Consider the following 19426-nt stretch of genomic DNA (forward strand, 5'->3'; position numbering starts at 1 on the left):
GTCCAGAGCCATTGTCTTCTTTCATCCTCCTGGCCTCTCTGGAGAAGGAATGTGTGGGATACTCCTCCTCTTTGGCCCCCACCGTCTCTGTAACTACTCCTCTGTTTGAGGAATCTCTACGTTAGACACCCGCGCTGCTGAGCCTAAGGGGGAAGCCACGTTTTTTCCCGGCAGGACGTGCGTGGGGGGTGGGGGTGGGGGGCAGGCATCACGTGGCTTCAGCTCCGCCAATCAGAGCTCACCGTGCGCCCGCTCTTGAGCCGCGGCCGGAGAAGGCGGGAGCACGTGCTGGAGGTCCCGCTGTACTGCCCGCGCCAGGGCTAGTGGTCACTCTGGGTGCCTGGGGCAGGCCGTGGTTGGGCGTGGGCTTTGTCCCAACAGGAAAGCGCTAAGCCTTTTCTCCAGCCTTCTCCGAGACTGGGGAGCGAGAGGGGACAGAGGGAAACTGCCTCGCCTCCTTTAATAAATTCCTTTTCAGTTTAGTCAAAGGAGCTTTCCTTTACAACCAAGAGTCCTGACCGGTGGTATATTTGAGACGAGGAAGCTGAGCCCAGGGTGGTTGATCCGTGGCCAAGTTCATAGCCAAAATTTAGACCTGGGGCCAATTCCAAAGCTGTGCCCCTCCTCCCTGTATCCTGGTTTCCTAGACCCATTTAATGCCAGACTAATTCCTCTCCTGTGGAATTTACTTGTACGGGAGGGAATGGTTATTTTTTCACTCCCCTTCCCAAGTTCAGGATAAATCGAAAGGTAGCTACAGGATCCGAGAATTGGAAATAACATATAACCTGTATCACTTTTAGAGCAGATACGAGAAAGCGGCATTGGTCTTGTTGCCACTTCACCCAGCATTGGATGTGGTTGTCTGTCTGGTCATAGGCAGTACTGGGCAAGTGCAGTCCTTCCCCTCGGGTGCAGGCAGCAGGTCAGAACACTGGGCAAGCTGGCTCCAAGAGGAGGGAAGCTGGAGTGCTGAGTCGTGATGCCTATCCAATCCGGTAAATCATTCCTCAGCCTCTGAAAGGGGTGGAGAGGCCAGGAAAGGTATAGCAATAGAAGTTTCTCCATGTGGAAATGTGAGCAATGGGGAATGAGTGTTCCCACCAAACACTTTAAGAAGCTCCTTCCAATTCTAATACAAAGAACAGCATTGTCGACCTGTGAGTTCTGACAAGGTGGAGACCCAACTTCAGTCCTAAGCCCCTGCAGCTTCCCAGGTTCTTGGAGATGGACTTTGTCAGCTTCTCAGGTTCCATTTGGTGATTGAATATGGCCAACCCCCTGGCCCTCAGTTCCTAAGCTTATGCGTTAAAACAGTGTGGCAACTATGCAATCGTATTGGGGAAAAAGCAAGCAAAATGCTGTGCAAACGACAAAAGAAGCTGATGTAGAAGATGATTCAAGGAACAGAAGGAAATGCCTCACAAATGCTTCAAGCTGTATAACAGTAGTAACCTGTGTCCATTTTTAAACAAGACCTCAAAGATGAGAAGGTAAGCTTGGCAAACCTAAGGAAACAAATTGAGGACTGTGGTAATTAATAAATTAGATGGTTCAACAAATATCTGCTCCCTCTCATTGCACCTCCATGAGAGAAGTACATTTCCTCACCCGTGCTGGGTGGGGCGTAGGTGCCTGCCCCATGACTTTGGGCTTGACCATGTGACTTGCTTTGACCAATGGATGGTGGCACATGTGAGGCAACCTGAGACTTGAAATATGCTAACACAGCTTGGCTTGATCTGAGGCGCCTCTGTCTTTTCTTATGAGATGGTGCCCTGGGATGTCCATTGGTGCCCAGAGTATGAGAGACATGAGGAACAGAACCAGCCTCACCAACCTTCACACCTGCAGCTCTAAGCTGTGAGCATGATAGGTTGTGGTTGCCTGTCACTCAGCAGTAGCTAAGATCATCACACGCAACAAATACACTGGAAATAGCAAGGAACAGAAGAGACACGGCTGTAAAATGAAATTATTGACATGTGGTAATCAGCAGATGCAGGTAGAAATGACAAAGATTAAAGCAATTACAGAGAAGCTAACAGATGTTAAGCACAAATGCATAATGACATCCTTGAAATAGAGAACAACTAGAATAGGATTCAGTAAAAATGTCCCTGAAATGTAAAAGGTAAATCTGCGAGTTAAAAAAATTAAAATATGCCGAGTCCTTACACGCACTTACAGCGCTGATTCTTACAGAAGGCCTGTAACATGGCAAGAGAGGGGTATGAAAATTGAGGAGACTGAGACTCAGAGCAAGATGGGACCTTAAAGAACATGGATACAAAGTCTAGGAGAACCCTTCCAGTCGATGTTGTTAGAGGATACTTTGTGCAGCGGCTGGCAACAGTAAAGACACGGCCGGGGCAAAGGCCTAGAAGTGGGACTGAAGTCAGCCCAAGGCACAGAGGAGGAAGGCTTCGAGAAAGATCGCAGCGGGACAAAAAACTCTTGGCCGGGGTTGGAGAGAAAACCCGAGATGGATTGCTCAGGAGCCGACCCTGGAGCCGAAGCAGAAATGTGATTGGAGGAGACAGAAGAGCAAGTGGATTTCCAAAGGGAGCGAGGGGATAGAGAAATTCAGGAGCAGGATTTCCTGTGGACCTTTGGAACGGAGTCGCAGAGAAACGATGCCCTAGTGTGCAATGGGGCCTGCGCACTGGGTTGCCTGGGTTTACTCAGGGAGAGACCGTTGGCACAAAGCGGCGCAAGCACTTCTGCGGCGGAGTTATTCTAGCTGGGCGTGGTCCGCAGCAGCTGGCCCAGCGCGCATGCGCACTGTAGGGCTCGGGCGCGTGGCCTCCGCACACCTGCGCACCGAGTCGGCGGCAGGAGGGCGGGGCTTCCTGCGTGCCTCCGTACTCGGGGGATTGTGGGATAGTGGCGGACGGAGCCGGGCATCTGAGGCCCTGAAGCCGACTGCGAAGCCCGGGAGTCTCGCCGGTGTGGGGAAGGGGGCGGTGGAGGAAGTGGGCCTCGGCTTCCGCCAGCCGTTGCTCAGCACTGCGGCCTGTTCTGACTGCGGAGTAGGACGCCTTCTGTGACCGGCCCTTGCTTTTCCGCGGGGCGCGCCGGGCCGGGGAAACCGGGGCGACTGCCCAGCTGAGGGCCTACGCGGGCCTCGCGACCCCGCCAACCTCCCTCAGACACCTCGCCCGCGGGCCCCGGACCCCCGCCCCGGCCGACCGGCGCTAGCCCCTGAAACTCTGGAACTCGGCGCGCGAGGGCCCCCTTCCTAGGCCCGAGACGCGTGCGCGAGCCCCGGCGCCAGGGCGAGACCCCGCCGCCGCCCCCCGCCCCCACATACCGGCTCCCTGAGGAGGGGCCGGAGCCGCCGGCGGCGGGGCGGGGGGGGCGCCCCGATGAGCCCCGAGTGCGAGGAGCCGCCGCCCCCCCGCGCAGGTGAGCGGGCCGTACCGGGAGTCTCCCCGCAGTCCAAGCACCCGAGTCACCCTCCCCTCCCCCGAGTGCCCCGCCCAGGTATCCCTCGAGTTTCTTCACCCCTTTCCCTTCGGACCCTGTCCCTCGTCCGTGGGGGTTCCCCACCCCCGGTCTCTCCCTTTCAGCGTCCCAGGTCTCCTAGTCTCTCCCCCAAGCCGCCCTAGTCTCCTGTCTCTCTCCCCCAGGCCCCCAAGTCTCCTGTCTCTCCCCTTCAGCCCCCCAAGTCTTCTGTCTCTCTCCCCCAGCCCCCCAAGTCTCTTAGTCTCTCCCCTTCAGCCCCCCAAGTCTTCTATCTCTCTCTCCCCCAGCCCCCCAAGTCTCTTAGTCTCTCCCCTTCAGCCCCCCTAGTCTCCTATCTCTCTCCCTCTCAGCCCCCAAGTCTCCTAGTCTCTCTCCCTCTCAGCCCCCCAAGTCTCCTAGTGTCTCTTCCTCTCAGCCCCCCAAGTCTCCTAGTCTCTCTCCCTCTCATTCCCCCAAGTCTCCTAGTGTCTCTCCCCCAGCCCCCCAAGTCTCTTAGTCTCTCCCCTTCAGCCCCCCTAGTCTCCTATCCTTCTCCCTCTCAGCCCCCCAGTCTCCTATCTCTCTCCCTCTCAGCCCCCCAAGTCTCCTAGTGTCTCTCCCCCCAGCCCCCCAGGTCTCCTAGTCACTCCCCTTCAGCCCCCCAAGTCTCCTGTCTCTCTCCCCCTCAGTCCCCCAAGTCTCCTGTCTCTCTCCCCCTCAGCCCCCCAAGTCTCCTGTCTCTCTCCCCCTCAGCCCCCCAAGTCTCCTGTCTCTCTCCCCCTCAGCCCCCCAAGTCTCCTGTCTCTCTCCCCCTCAGTCCCCCAAGTCTCCTGTCTCTCTCCCTCTCAGCCCCCCAAGTCTCCTATCTCTCTCCCTCTCAGCCCCCCAAGTCTCTTAGTCTCTCCCCTTCAGCCCCCCCTAGTCTCCTGTCTCTCTCCCCCTCAGCCCCCCAAGTCTCCTGTCTCTCTCCCCCTCAGCCCCCCAAGTCTCCTGTCTCTCTCCCTCTCAGCCCCCCAAGTCTCCTGTCTCTCTCCCCCTCAGTCCCCCAAGTCTCCTCTCTCCCCCTCAGTCCCCCAAGTCTCCTGTCTCTCTCCCTCTCAGTCCCCCAAGTCTCCTGTCTCTCTCCCTCTCAGTCCCCCAAGTCTCCTGTCTCTCTCCCCCTCAGCCCCCCAAGTCTCCTAGTCTCTCTCCCTCTCAGCCCCCCAAGTCTCCTGTCTCTCTCCCCCTCAGCCCCCCAAGTCTCCTGTCTCTCTCCCCCTCAGCCCCTCAAGTCTCCTGTCTCTCTCCCCCTCAGCCCCCCAAGTCTCCTGTCTCTCTCCCCCTCAGCCCCCCAAGTCTCCTGTCTCTCTCCCCCTCAGCCCCCCAAGTCTCCTGTCTCTCTCCCCCTCAGCCCCCAAGTCTCCTGTCTCTCTCCCCCTCAGCCCCCAAGTCTCCTGTCTCTCTCCCCCTCAGCCCCTCAAGTCTCCTGTCTCTCTCCCCCTCAGCCCCCCAAGTCTCCTGTCTCTCTCCCTCTCAGCCCCCCAAGTCTCCTGTCTCTCTCCCCCTCAGTCCCCCAAGTCTCCTGTCTCTCTCCCCCTCAGCCCCCCAAGTCTCCTGTCTCTCTCCCTCTCAGCCCCCCAAGTCTCCTGTCTCTCTCCCCCTCAGCCCCCCAAGTCTCCTGTCTCTCTCCCCCTCAGCCCCCCCAAGTCTCCTGTCTCTCTCCCCCTCAGCCCCCCAAGTCTCCTAGTCTCTCTCCCCCAGCCCCCCAAGTCTCCTGTCTCTCTCCCCCTCAGTCCCCCAAGTCTCCTGTCTCTCTCCCCCTCAGCCCCCCAAGTCTCCTGTCTCTCTCCCTCTCAGCCCCCCAAGTCTCCTGTCTCTCTCCCCCTCAGTCCCCCAAGTCTCCTGTCTCTCTCCCCCTCAGCCCCCCAAGTCTCCTAGTCTCTCTCCCCCAGCCCCCCAAGTCTCCTGTCTCTCTCCCCCTCAGTCCCCCCAAGTCTCCTGTCTCTCTCCCTCTCAGCCCCCCAAGTCTCCTGTCTCTCTCCCCCTCAGCCCCCCAAGTCTCCTAGTCTCTCTCCCCCAGCCCCCCAAGTCTCCTGTCTCTCTCCCCCTCAGCCCCCCCAAGTCTCCTAGTCTCTCCCCCCAGCCCCCCAAGTCTCCTGTCTCTCTCTCTCTCAGCCCCCCAAGTCTCCTGTCTCTCTCCCCCTCAGCCCCCCAAGTCTCCTAGTCTCTCTCCCCCAGCCCCCCAAGTCTCCTGTCTCTCTCCCCCTCAGTCCCCCAAGTCTCCTGTCTCTCTCCCCCTCAGCCCCCCAAGTCTCCTGTCTCTCTCCCTCTCAGCCCCCCAAGTCTCCTGTCTCTCTCCCCCTCAGCCCCCCAAGTCTCCTGTCTCTCTCCCTCTCAGCCCCCCAAGTCTCCTGTCTCTCTCCCCCCTCAGCCCCCCAAGTCTCCTGTCTCTCTCCCTCTCAGCCCCCCAAGTCTCCTGTCTCTCTCCCCCTCAGCCCCCAAGTCTCCTAGTCTCTCTCCCCCAGCCCCCCAAGTCTCCTGTCTCTCTCCCTCTCAGCCCCTCAAGTCTCCTGTCTCTCTCCCCCTCAGCCCCCCAAGTCTCCTGTCTCTCTCTCTCTCAGCCCCCCAAGTCTCCTGTCTCTCTCCCCCTCAGCCCCCCAAGTCTCCTGTCTCTCTCCCCCTCAGCCCCCCAAGTCTCCTAGTCTCTCTCCCCCAGCCCCCCAAGTCTCCTGTCTCTCTCCCCCTCAGTCCCCCAAGTCTCCTGTCTCTCTCCCTCTCAGCCCCCCAAGTCTCCTGTCTCTCTCCCTCTCAGCCCCCCAAGTCTCCTGTCTCTCTCCCCCTCAGCCCCCCAAGTCTCCTAGTCTCTCTCCCCCAGCCCCCCAAGTCTCCTGTCTCTCTCCCTCTCAGCCCCTCAAGTCTCCTGTCTCTCTCCCCCTCAGCCCCCCAAGTCTCCTAGTCTCTCCCCCCCAGCCCCCCAAGTCTCCTGTCTCTCTCTCTCTCAGCCCCCCAAGTCTCCTGTCTCTCTCCCCCTCAGCCCCCCAAGTCTCCTGTCTCTCTCCCTCTCAGCCCCCCCAAGTCTCCTAGTGTCTCTCCCCATCAGCCCCCCAAGTCTCCTGTCTCTCTCCCTCTCAGCCCCCCAAGTCTCCTGTCTCTCTCCCTCTCAGCCCCCCAAGTCTCCTGTCTCTCTCCCTCTCAGCCCCCCAAGTCTCCTGTCTCTCCCCATCAGCCCCCCAAGTCTCCTGTCTCTCTCCCCCTCAGTCCCCCAAGTCTCCTCTCTCCCCCTCAGTCCCCCAAGTCTCCTGTCTCTCTCCCTCTCAGCCCCCCAAGTCTCCTGTCTCTCTCCCTCTCAGCCCCTCAAGTCTCCTGTCTCTCTCCCCCTCAGCCCCCCAAGTCTCCTAGTCTCTCTCCCCCAGCCCCCCAAGTCTCCTGTCTCTCTCCCCCTCAGCCCCTCAAGTCTCCTGTCTCTCTCCCTCTCAGCCCCCCAAGTCTCCTGTCTCTCTCCCTCTCAGCCCCCCAAGTCTCCTGTCTCTCTCCCTCTCAGCCCCCCAAGTCTCCTGTCTCTCTCCCCCTCAGCCCCTCAAGTCTCCTGTCTCTCTCCCCCTCAGCCCCCCAAGTCTCCTAGTCTCTCTCCCCCAGCCCCCCAAGTCTCCTGTCTCTCTCCCCCTCAGCCCCCCAAGTCTCCTGTCTCTCTCCCTCTCAGTCCCCCAAGTCTCCTGTCTCTCTCCCTCTCAGTCCCCCAAGTCTCCTGTCTCTCTCCCTCTCAGCCCCCCAAGTCTCCTGTCTCTCTCCCTCTCAGCCCCCCAAGTCTCCTGTCTCTCTCCCCCTCAGCCCCCTCAAGTCTCCTGTCTCTCTCCCCCTCAGCCCCCCAAGTCTCCTAGTCTCTCTCCCCCAGCCCCCCAAGTCTCCTGTCTCTCTCCCCCTCAGTCCCCCAAGTCTCCTGTCTCTCTCCCCCTCAGTCCCCCAAGTCTCCTGTCTCTCTCCCCCTCAGCCCCCCAAGTCTCCTGTCTCTCTCCCTCTCAGCCCCCCAAGTCTCCTGTCTCTCTCCCTCTCAGCCCCCAAGTCTCCTGTCTCTCTCCCTCTCAGCCCCCCAAGTCTCCTGTCTCTCTCCCTCTCAGCCCCCCAAGTCTCCTGTCTCTCTCCCCCTCAGTCCCCCAAGTCTCCTCTCTCCCCCTCAGTCCCCCAAGTCTCCTGTCTCTCTCCCTCTCAGTCCCCCAAGTCTCCTGTCTCTCTCCCTCTCAGCCCCCCAAGTCTCCTGTCTCTCTCCCTCTCAGCCCCCCAAGTCTCCTGTCTCTCTCCCCCTCAGTCCCCCAAGTCTCCTGTCTCTCTCCCTCTCAGCCCCCCAAGTCTCCTGTCTCTCTCCCTCTCAGTCCCCCAAGTCTCCTGTCTCTCTCCCTCTCAGCCCCCCAAGTCTCCTGTCTCTCTCCCTCTCAGCCCCCCAAGTCTCCTGTCTCTCCCTCTCAGCCCCCCAAGTCTCCTAGTCTCTCCCCCTCAGCCCCCAAGTCTCCTGTCTCTCTCCCTCTCAGCCCCCCAAGTCTCCTGTCTCTCTCCCTCTCAGCCCCCAAGTCTCCTAGTGTCTCTCCCCCATCAGCCCCCCAAGTCTCCTGTCTCTCCCCCTCAGCCCCCAAGTATCCTGTCTCTCTCCCCCTCAGCCCCCCACGTCTCCGTCTCTATCCCTCTCAGCCCCCCAAGTTCTCTGTCTCTCTCCCTCTCAGCCCCCAAGTCTCCTAGTGTCTCTCCCCATCAGCCCCCCCAAGTCTCCTGTCTCTCTCCCCCTCAAGCCCCCCAAGTCTCCTGTCTCTCTCCCCCTCAGTCCCCCAAGTCTCCTGTCTCTCTCCCTCTCAGCCCCCAAGTCTCCTGTCTCTCTCCCCCCTCAGTCCCCCAAGTCTCCTGTCTCTCTCCCCCTCAGCCCCCCAGTCTCTGTCTCTCTCCCTCTCAGCCCCCCAAAGGTCTCCTGCTCTCCCCCATCAGCCCCCCAAGTCTCTAGTCTCTCTCCCCATGAGCCCCCAAGGTCCCTGTCTCTCTCCCTCTCAGCCCCCCAAGTCTCCTAGTCTCCTTCTCTCATTCCTCCCTCAGTCCCCAAGTCTCCTAGTGCTCTCTCCCCCATCAGCCCCCCCAAGTCTCCTGTCTCTCTCCCTCTCAGCCCCCAATTCTCCTGTTCTCTCCCTAGCCAGTCTCATGTCTCTCTCCCCCTCAGTCCCCCAAGTCTCTGTCTCTCTCCCTCTCAGCCCCCCCAAGTCTCCTGTCTCTCTCCCCCTCAGTCCCCCAAGTCTCCTGTCTCTCTCCACCTCAGCCCCCCAAGTCTCTGTCTCTCCCTCTCAGCCCCCCCAAGTCTCCTGTCTCTCTCCCTCTCAGTCCCCCAAGTCTCCTAGTGTCTCTCCCCATCAGCCCCCCAAGTCTCCTAGTCTCTCCCCCTCCAGACCACCCTTCCTTCCCCTCTCAGGCCCATCCCCCTGCCTCAGTGTCTCTTTTTTCCACATTCCCCTCCCTCACCTCGTGTCCTGCCTCCCCCACCTCACCTGTGATTCCACGGGAGCCCCCTGTAGTTTTTCAGTGTCTTCCGCCTCTGACCCCCCTAAGCCCCTGGGCTTCCACCCCCACTCTCTTCCCCTCTGGCCCACGCCCCCTCGGACCCTTCCGCAGGACACCCCTTGCCCTCCCTCTCTCTGCCTCCCCCCCCTTCCCGATGCCTGCTTCGTAGTTCGTAGACTCGGCTCTGCCTCCCACCCTGGGCTCGGGGAACTAGGCTAGTGGGGCTCTCCCTTCGCCCCGACCGTGGCTCCCCGCCCGGCTGTCTCGGGCTGCGAGGAGGCCAGGGAGCCAGATCCGTGGAGCGGCCGCCCCTCCACTCCGTCCCCTTCCTGTGAGGGGAGGCCGGCTGCGGGCAGGGGGGGGGGGGTGGGGGCCGGCCCAGGCCCTGCCCGGGGGAAGCAGAGGCGGAGCCGGACGGTCGCAGTGGCTGGCCTAGTGACCGAGGTAACCCAGGGGGTTGTGGAGGCCGCGGAGCAGGGGGACTGGCGGGACCGGCTCAGCGGGTGGCGTTTCTGTCTAGGAAGGATGAGTAGGAGTTGACAGGTGGAAAGCGGGAAGCAGGGCCTTGCGTGCGGAAGGAGCAGCACGCGCGCACGTGTGACGGTGGGAACCCAGGAGTCCTGCGCGCCGGCGGTGCAGATGTGCTGGGAGCGCGGGCGGAGCCCCGTGGGCGGGCTGCTTGTCCAGGCCCCGGAACGTGACCCGGTCAGGGTCTTTCTTGCTGGATGTTTTACGTACCTGTACGTCAGTGCTGAGGACACGGTCGTTACCGGTGCCACCAGCCTGAAAGGCAGGATGTTTCTGGAAAGGAAGATGTGTTGTCAGGTGTGGGACGGGCTTCAGAGTTGTAAAGAAGAAACTTCAGTGGGGTGTAGAGTGGCACTGACATCAGTGCTCTCCGCGTAGGGTGGTTCTGGGGGTTCAGCGTGCTGTTTGTAGAAGCCTGTAGCGGAAAGCAAGGCACAGGAAGTGCACCAGCGTTATTATTTAGTTGGGGGTTATCCATTGCAGTGGTTCTCGACTGGGGGGGTGGGGCGATGGTATCCCCCAGGGGACGTTTACTGCCGGTGGGAGACGTTTTTAGTTGTTACCGCTCGGGATGCTACTGGCATCTCGTGGGTGGAGGCCGGGGATGCTCGAGCTCCTCCAGCGCAGAGGACAGCCCCCCACAGCACGGTGTTTTCCAGCCCAGCTGTCAGTAGTGCTGCAGTGGACGAACTCTGCTTTCTTGCTTGGGTGTTGTATCGTTGTGGCTTGTTTGCTTTCTTGCTACTGTGAGCTCGGCTGTGTGTTCTGAGTTGTGTACTTTCATTTACTTTTGTGTTTTTGGTAGTTAGTTTTGTTGGGATACCTACTGTTTCTTTCCAGTAAAGGAGAATCTGCTGGTCTCCCCCCAACCCACCCACCCACCCACCCAATGTTTTTTCAGGATCCATGGCCAAGTGACCATAGCAGGTCACCTTTCCCCTCTGGACTCCAGTTTTCATCAGTTCAAGAAGTATCTCTAAAACAACAAGGCCCTATTGTATAACACAGGGAACTATATTCAGTATCCTGGGATAAACCATAATGGGAAAGAATATGAAGCAGAATGTGTATGTATGTATAACTGAGTCACTTTGCCGTACGGCAGAAATTAATACAACATTGTAAATCAACTAGACTTAAATAAAATAAATTAAAGAAGAGGAGAAGTATCTCTAGCTGTGGGCTTGGCCTTATGCTAGGTCCCGGGAAACTGGCATCTTGCTGCGGGAGGCAGGCGACCGAACAGGCAAGTCCTGTCGCAGAGCGCTCAGATGCCATCGTAGTGTGACCGCGGGAGCTGTGCAAGTGTGGAGAAGGCCTCTAACGCAGTCAGGGGAGGCTTCCTGGAGGAAGTGGTGTCTGTGCCGAAGCCTGAAGGACCCGCGAGGAGCTGGCTAGTCAGGCCCAGAGAGCTGGAGGGAAGGCAGAGGGAGCAGCCGAGCAGTCAGGTGTGGCGGGAGTGTTGAGCGCCATGCGGGTTGCAGCAAGAGATGAGGTGAGAGAGGCCTGGACGCCTTGGTGGAAACGAGAAGCCTTCCCCGCACTGCCGGCCTCCTAAAGGGAGCTTGGGCAGGCTCAGTACCTGGGGGGTGGGGACACACCTTCCTTTCCAGGCTGAACCATGGTTTCCCCCTGAACACCGGTTTTGTGGATCTTCCCATGGGAAGTGCCGTCTTACAGTGACCGTGAGGTGTCTCTCAGGGAAGAGACTGAGGTCCCTGGTCTAAGGCCCCAGAGATTGGAGTTTGGAGAGGCGGATTGGAACTCAGGCCTTTCTGACTTTGGATCACCCTATAACACTCACTCCTGCCCTCTGTTTTCCAAGAGCTATTTCAAAATCTATTCGTTGCTCTTTTCCGCTTTGAACCCATGACCTATCCAGGAGATGGCACTGAATGGGAGCTTTCGGGCCCCTCCTCAGTCCTTGGCTGGGTATCGCATTCTCTTCTGTTTCCTAATTGTTCCATCCTCTAGGGTTGGACCAGAGCCGCCACCTCCCCTGGGCAGGTGTGATCTAGGGCCAGAGGGGGAGGTGGTGCCCCTAACTGCTGCCTCCCCACCCCCCCAGCCCCCCATGGGAAGGATGAGCCACAGGAAAGCCCCAGCCCATCGTCCCGTGTGGCCTTGGCCAGGTCCCTCTCCTCTGGCCTCTGTGGCCCCTACTTCCAAATGGATGTCCCGCTGCTTACCTTGCTGGGTCTGTGCTGGGTCCTGCTGTTATCCATTGTCCCCTTCCGGGAATTGGAAGTCCCCCACCCCCATTTCATTTCAGATTTGGCTGAGAGCTGACGGACGGGGGGCAGTTAGAGGGTGGTGGTCTCGCTGTCCTCTGAGCTGCTGGGCCCTGCCAGGGGCTGGGGGCTGGCCAAGCCAGCAGCAGGTTCTCCCCTCCTGCGGCTCGCCTGGCCGCTGTCTCTTTAGGGGCCTGTTGGCCTGTGGTGGCTGAGGGCAGCAGCGGCAGCAGGCCTGAGATGGCCTCTCCCAATGTTGGGGTCTCTGCTGAGCCTCGGGGCATCTCAGGTGGCCGCCCCAAGGCCCTCCCAGAGGCCTCTTCACACTTGACCTCCACTTCCGGGTGCTTCAGGGCCAGGGCAGGCGAGAAAGGGGTGGCAGATAAAGGCTCAGCCCACGGGCTCCCTGGCAGGCGGGGCTGTGTCGGACGGTGGCAGCAGCGGCAGTGGGGACGCCCTCTGGGAGCTGCAGTCGGGCGCTATCTGAGCCCAGGCAGGGCCAGGGGCTGGCAGGCTCCCGAGGGGGGCAGCAGGTGTCGGAGGCCTGAGCGCAACGCAGCAAAGCAGGAAACCCGGGGCGATGGTGCAGAGCTGGCAGAGGGAGAGGTAGTTTTCGTTTTTAATGGCTTCCTTTCTCATTTACAGTTTCCCCTTCTTCCGTTTGCAGCCAGAGCCATGGTTTTCAAACGGTCGCTAAAAACCAGTAGGTAGTCACTTCCGTTTTCTTGAAGTTCGCTAAAAGTTGCAAAGAGTGGGGGTGGCGGGGTGTATGGCGCCCACCAGAGCACTTGAGTGACCTCGGTCACTCAGGCAAATGGGGCATTTCCTCAGGTCTTCTGTTTTTAGCGCCGTCACCCTGGGTAGTGGCTGTTCCTTCCCTCCTGCTCAGAAGTGTCCAGGCTCTGGCCTGGCCTCAGGGACAGATAGGAAAGGCCAACACCTGCTGAGCACCTGCTCTATCAGGACCACTGGGCTGACCCAGCTGTTCTCATGAAATGGCCCTTCCCGATGGCTGTGCCCTCATTTCACAGATGAGGAAACAAGGCATTTGGATGCCAAGTGCCTGGCCCACGTTCACCCCCTTAGAGAGAAAGAACGAAACCCGCCTCTCCTGTCCAGTTCCCAGAGCTTCCTCCAGGGAGTTCCATTAAGTGGAAGGTGGGATTGACTGTCAGGACTTGAGGCTAGAGTGAATTGAGAGTTTGTGGCGGGGGAAAGTGTTTTTCTCTTTTTTCTGTTTTCTTTTTTCCACTTCTCCTGTGTCTGCATCTCCGTTCTGCGTAGAGCTTGAGACCTGATGTTTGTGGGATACCGACTACCACCCGACTGCCTCTGATCTTTGCAGCCTCCTCTGATTTTCGGAGGAGGGACCTGAGGTTCTGAGAGTTAAGGGGCCCCCTGGTTTCTGAGGCTGCTGGAGTCCACACCCCCCAGCCCTCCGCACCGCACCCGCCCTCCGTTCTCCGTTCTCTGTTCTCTGGCAAGCCAGCTTTGGGAGGGAAGTCCTACCTGCTGTCCGAAGCAGGTGGGAGGGGTGGGGTGGGAGGAGCGTAGCCTGTGCCGTGTCTCCAGATGCTTTGGAAGTGTGTGGGCGTGCCTCAGCCTTGAGAATTTCCTCCTGTGCTCTGGAGAGGGCGCTGAGCTCTGGTTCTGCTGTGGCTCGACCCCTGCGGGTCCCCATCTCCTCAGCTATCAAATGGGAATAATAACAGTGCTGTACCTAGGCGTCCTGATGAGAGATACAGTGCCGTGCAGGTGCACAGGTTCTCGGAAGGGGTCGGCAGGGCCCTGTCCCCCAGCTCTGGGGGGCCTGCTTAGCTCAGGGGCAGCGTTGGCAGTGAGGGTGGCGGGGGGGACCTGGGTGCGCTCCCGAGGCGGAGCCTTCACGCCTCAGCCTAGGCTCTGGCCTGGCGGCTTGTCAGCTCGGGGTGTCTTGGATGCAGAGCAAGGCCAAGGCCTGGCCCTGTCACAGCAGCCTCAGGCAGCTTTGGTTTTGTTTGTTTTTGATAACGGTTTTTTTGTTGAGATGTAATTCATACACCATATATGACTTATTCATTTAAAGTGCACAATTCAACAGTTTCTGGTCTATTCAGAGTTGTGCAACCATCAGTCACCACAATGGATTTTTTTTTCAAATTTTAATGACTATTATAGACTTTTTTATTCCTTCCCATTTTGACAGTATATCCTAATCCAGACATTTTGTGGCTTAACCATTTATTTCTTTTTTTTTTTTTTTTTTTTTTGGCTGCCTTGGGTCTTCATTGCTGTGCGCGGGCTTTCTCTAGTTGTGGCGAGTGGGGGCTACTCTTCCTTGCGGTGCATGGGCTTCTCATTGCGGTGGCTTCTCTTGTTGCGGAGCACGGGCTCTAGGCGCGCGGGCTCTGTAGTTGCGGCACACAGGCCCTAGAGCGCGCGGGCTTCGGTAGTTGTGGCGCACGGGCTTAGTTGCTCCGCAGCATGTGGGATCTTCCTGGACCAGGGCTCGAACCCGTGTCCCCTGCATTGGCAGGTGGATTCTTAACCACTGCGCCACCAGGGAAGTCCTACAATGGATTTTTAAAATTGAGGTATCGTTGACAAAGTTGTATACAATTGATTTTAGAACTTTTTTTTTTAGAACATCCTTTTCCCAAAAGGAAACCCCATAACCGCTAGCAGTTCTTCCCCCCCCCCGCCACCAACCCATGTCCACCAGCTCCTGAAAACCACTAATCCGCTTTCTGTCTCTATGGATTTGCCATTTCTGGATGTTTCATGTAAATGGAAATATACGATGTAGTCTTTGGTGATTGGCTTTGTTCATGCCACCTGGGTGGCCTTTTGACCTCTCTGGTCTCCTTATCGCCGCACAAGTCTGTGTTGTAGAAAGAGGTGGTGTTCTCGCCGTGGCGAGCTCCTTGTCCCTTGGGCCCAGCAGTGGCTGCCCCTTGAAGTGATTCTGGTCCCAGGTCCACCCAGCTCAGGAAACCCATTCAGGCCCGGCTGTCTCTTGAAGTGAAGAGGACGGTGGAAGGGTCCCTCAGAGGTCTGGGAACTGGGCAGAAGTGGGGAATTGCCCTTGTGCAAAGGCAGGTCTCTGAGCACTTGCAGAGCCGGGGGCGCTGCCTTGATTTCCTTTTGGAGCAGTGGTCCTCACTCCGACACAGGGACCCACGTTCGGCACCGGGTTCAGCCCACTCTCCTTCCTCCCATCCCCAGCCTGCCTGCCCTGGTGGTCACCCCCACCCCACCCCACCCGACCTGTGACTGTGGTTTATAGGGAGCCTCTGAGTGTGGCTGGGGGAGACAGGGTGGGAGCGGGTCCCTTTACTGATGCCCTGACAGGTAGGTCAGCTTCCTGCCTCAGGAGCAGGGTCCGTGGGAAACCTTGGGGTGTCTTTCAGTCAATGTTTCTGAGCACATATCGCATGCCAGGTACCGTGCTAGGTGCTGTCCAGGGTGCTCACAGCAGCCCAGCAAGGAAGGTTCTCTCTGCGTTGTCCACCATCCTATCAGGGCACATTCAGCGTAAGGGCTGTACAGGCTGTGAGGGACCTGGCCTAGCCTTCCTCCCTGAACTCTGAGATGCCCACTGAGTAAGTGCTAGACTTGCAGCTTAGCGTTTCGCTAAGCCCCACAGAGACCGGGAAAGAGCTGGTCTTCAGCTCCCTGAGGGTGTCAGCTGGTGAGAGCCAGGATAGGGAAGGCCGTAGCCAGGGCAGAGCCAGTGTGGGCAACCACCTTGGGCCTGAGCTCACTCACTTGTTTTGTGAGTGTTCATTGGCAGTGGCTGGGCACCAGTGAATGGGATGAGGCCCTGCACCCCGAGAAATTACCTCCTGGGGTTTGGGTGCCATCTCCACAGTTCACCAGCCCCCCGACCTCGGTGCACCTCAGTTTCCTCACCTGTAAAATGGGGCCATCGTTTCCTTCGTTGGGGGCGGTTGTGAGGGTAGATTGAGATAATGGCTGTGTGGGCCTGGGAACGGTGTCGGGGGTGCAGCTAACGTGGTTGTCCACTTCACGTGTCCGGTGTGTTGTCGGCAGAATGCCCCCATTCCCGCAGACCCGGAGGCCTAGGGCTGGAGGCAGTGACGTCACACAGGAGGCTCCTCGGGGCTGCAGGCTCTGGAGGAGATGCGCCCTGAAAGGGCAGTCGCGGGGCGACATGTGAGCAGCCAGGCCGGAGCTTGCTCGGGGCCGGGGTGGTACCAGGGGACGTGGCCTGGGCTCGGCGCACACATGGAGGTGGGTCGGCCGAGGGGGTGGCGGGTGTGAGAGAGCCTGGTGCACGTACTCAGGCAGGACTGGGACGGTGAGTGCTGACGAGCAGGAGGTCCTGGGTGCGCAGCGCCAGGAGACGGTCAGGGGCCCTCGGGGTCTTCGTGCGGAGACGGGGGAGCCACCTCAGGGTCTCCTGGGGGGAGCAAGCATGAGGTGCTCACGTTTGTGTTTCAGAAAAGCGTCCCGAGTGGGGTGGGGTGCAGGGCTAAGGGGGCGGTCCCGGCATGCTGTCGGACGGGACCCATGAGGCCTGCGGGACTGGGGGCTCTCAAGTGCCCCCTGCGTCCACCCACTGTCTGGGGTCGGTGTCTCCTGCTGCCTCCCGAGGTCATGGCTCGTCCAGTCCACCTTCAGCCGTAGGCGGCCAGGGCTTAGGAGCTGACATGAGTCCCGGCAGGGATTGCAGATTTAGAGCCACTTGTTCCCAGTCACTGAGAAGTCACCCTGAGGGCTGGGAGGAGACAAGCGAGGCTCCCGAGGAGGCTGGAAGGGAGAGCTGGGTGCTGGTGGCGGCTTGAAGGAACCGAGGGGCAGAAGGCCAGTCGCCTGCCCGCGGCCACACGTGCCACCCGGCTCTGCCCCGCTTTCAGCCCCAGCTGCTTCCCGAGTCGAGCGTCTTTCTCCCCTGGGCTGGTGCCCCGTCTGGCAGGCACGCAGTCCGTGGTTGGGATGGTGTGGGCCAGAAGCGGCGAGGGAGGGCTTTGTAGGAGAGGGACCGGCGTGCGCGTCCGGGAGGTTGCGGGAGGGGCGTCCTGGCCTCTGGGTCTGTCTTCAGTGGTGGTCTCCGCTTCAGGTGGTCTTCACGAGGTGGCTGGCGTGCGTGAGCTCTGGTCAGCGCCTGCACGGTGCTCGGGGGGCCCAGCTTACCCGGGTGTGGTTGCCCACCGTGCAGTGGGGTGACCACAGCCCCTCCCAAGGGCCATAGGCACAGTGCCCGGTGCATAGGGAACCTGAGTGGGCAACAAGTGGCCTGGGAACTGGCGGCCAGCTCAGGGCGGGTCTCTACACGGTGGTCGATGCTGGGAGCCTATAGAAATCTTCAGAGGAGCAGCCAAATCCCTGCTCGTCGAGGGCTTGGACCCACCTGGCACCTAGTCAGTCAGTGCTCCACCCGAGATGGCCCTAAGGCCAGTGCCGGGTCGGGTGGGCCACAGCCAGGTGTACAGGGTCTCCAGTGCTGGCCAGTGAGCTGCCATCCTCCAGTGGTGGGCGCTGGCTTTCCGTCCTCCCTGCTAAGGTGGTTCCCTGTCCTGGTTCCTTTCGGCCCCGGGCAGCGGCTGTTCTGGGAGCTGCCACCCCCTCCCCTCAAACTTTTCCTCTTCCTGTCCTGGCACTGGGTACGGGGGCTTGGGGGGTGTGTGTGTGTAGTGTCCGGGCAGCGACCACAGCCTGGAGACGTGGCAGACCTTCCTCCCTCTGCCCCTACCCCACACCCTGCACACGGCACGGAGATTGCCGGGCTGGATGGCGACCGTGCTGGCTGTCATGGGGCATTTTAATTTGCTCGGCAATGCAGATTGAAGCAAGTCTGATGCCAGAGGTTCCAGGATGAGCACAGTTCCAGCCTAGATGTGGGGACGGTGGACACAGGCCCTGGGGTGACAGGATCACGGCAGCTCCGTGCACAGCGTCGGGGCTGTTCTCCACGAGGCCTGTGTGTGGTCGCACCCGGGGGTCTTACCCAGGCCTGCGGGCTCGGCAGTGGACAGGACAGTCGCCCATAGGGTGGTCCTCGCAGGCTGGGAGGTGGAGGGAAGCGTGCGGGGTCGGAGCCCACGTGTGACAGCCCCTGCCCGCAGGGCGCCATGTTTTGGAAGTTTGACCTGCACACGAGCTCGCACCTCGACACGCTGCTGGAGCGGGAGGACCTGAGCCTGCCCGAGCTGTTGGACGAGGAGGACGTGCTGCAGGAGTGCAAGGTCGTCAACCGAAAGCTGCTGGACTTCCTGCTGCAGCCGCCACACCTGCAGGCCATGGTGGCCTGGGTCACCCAGGAGCCGCCGGCCAGCGGCGAGGAGCGGCTGCGCTACAAGTGAGCCTCGCCCTGTCGGTCCCCCACGGTGGGACACCCCGACTTGCTGTGGACATTGTTGACTCCCGTTTTTGTTACGGGACTTCCCAGACATCTCCCAGGCGGAGGGATGGGCAGAACGAACCCGAGGACCCTTCCCCAGCCGTTAGGGGCGCCGCGTGTGGGCAGTCTGTTTCATTGGCCCACACCCCACCCCCACTTTATTTCTGTGGTATATTCAGTTGGATTTTTGTTCCCTTTTTGGAGTATGGGCAGCGTGAGGCCTGCCCCCTCACCCCCCACGTCCCCAGTGCCCAGCGCGACTCCAGGCGCTAAGGGTGTGCCTGTGCCCCCTCCCCCATGCTCTTCTGCCCTTCCCTCCCACCGTACGGCCCTCGGGTGTGCCAGGGAGGGTGGACGAACAGGGCAGGGCCCTGTTGAGGGTCAATGGGAATCGTCTCCATGACGGGGGGCTTCTGTCTGCCCTGGTCTCTGCTGCCCTTTTTTTTTTTTTTTTATTTATTTATTTATTTTTGGCTGCGTTGGGTCTTCGTTGCTGTGCGCGGGCTTTCTCTAGTTGCGGCGAGCTGGTGCTACTCTTCGTTGCGATGTCCGGGCTTTTCATTGCAGTGGCTTCTCTTGTTGCCACTGTAACTAAGCGTGGGCTTAGTTACTCCACGGCATGTGGGATCTTCCCAGACCAGGGCTCGAACCCGTGTCCCCTGCATTGGCAGGTGGATTCTTAACCACTGCGCCACCAGGGAAGTCCCTCTGCTGCCCTCCTTGAGCCCTGTGCAGTCTGTCCTGGACAATCCTCCTGGTTCCCTGGTGTCGCCCTCTCCCCGTCCCCTCACACTGTAGACACGCAGGTGGTCCTTACGAGCTCTGCATCTTCTGTCCCCGCAGGCCTTGAGCCAGATGGGGAGTGGGTGACTGCTTCTCCTCACTTTGCCCTTTGTGAAGCGGGGGTCTGTGAGGTGCTGCCAGCTGCTTAGTGTGGGGTCTGGTGCACAGTGGGGACCTCGGGGGGGCCAGCAGAGTGTCCCCTGTGTCCCCCAGTGTTCATCTGTCACTTACCTGCCCCCACGTGTGTCTTCTCCCTTCTTTGCTTTGTTCGCCTGGCCTCTGTACCCCCTTGAGTGTGTCCAGCGGCCCCGTGGACGGGGCTTTTGCTCACAGTAGCAGGGAGCCTCCATTCTGACACCTGTGCCGAGCTGCCCCTGGGCTCCCTGCCCTGCCCCAAGGAACCCGCTTCCCAGAGGCCTTACAGTTTATGGGGCAGAGCTGGAGAAGGTTGTGGTCCCCCAGGGCCCTGGGTGGCACACTGGGTGGGTGGGGCAGAGCTGGAGAAGATTGTGGTCCCCCAGGGCCCTGGGTGGCACACTGGGTGGGGCAGAGCTGGAGAAGGTTGTGGTCCCCCAGGGCCCTGGGT

The 19426-nt window shown here is 59.9% G+C and overlaps 1 protein-coding gene across 6 annotated transcripts in view; it reads left to right on the plus strand.

The window, feature by feature from the left end:
- Positions 1-2876: 2876 nt before the first annotated feature.
- The window catches only part of PPP6R1 (protein phosphatase 6 regulatory subunit 1), a 29174-nt gene continuing 12624 nt past the window's right edge, over positions 2877-19426 (plus strand). For all 6 annotated transcript variants that reach the window (XM_036834450.1, XM_036834456.1, XM_036834453.1 and 3 more), the window contains exons 1-2: positions 2877-3408; positions 17783-18015. In XM_036834450.1, coding sequence (XP_036690345.1) covers positions 17789-18015 — 227 coding nt within the window. In that variant the 5' untranslated portion in view covers positions 2877-3408; positions 17783-17788. The remainder of the gene's footprint in view (positions 3409-17782; positions 18016-19426) is intronic.

Source organism: Balaenoptera musculus, chromosome 19 (genome assembly GCF_009873245.2).
Source record: "Balaenoptera musculus isolate JJ_BM4_2016_0621 chromosome 19, mBalMus1.pri.v3, whole genome shotgun sequence".
Lineage (NCBI taxonomy): Eukaryota > Metazoa > Chordata > Mammalia > Artiodactyla > Balaenopteridae > Balaenoptera > Balaenoptera musculus.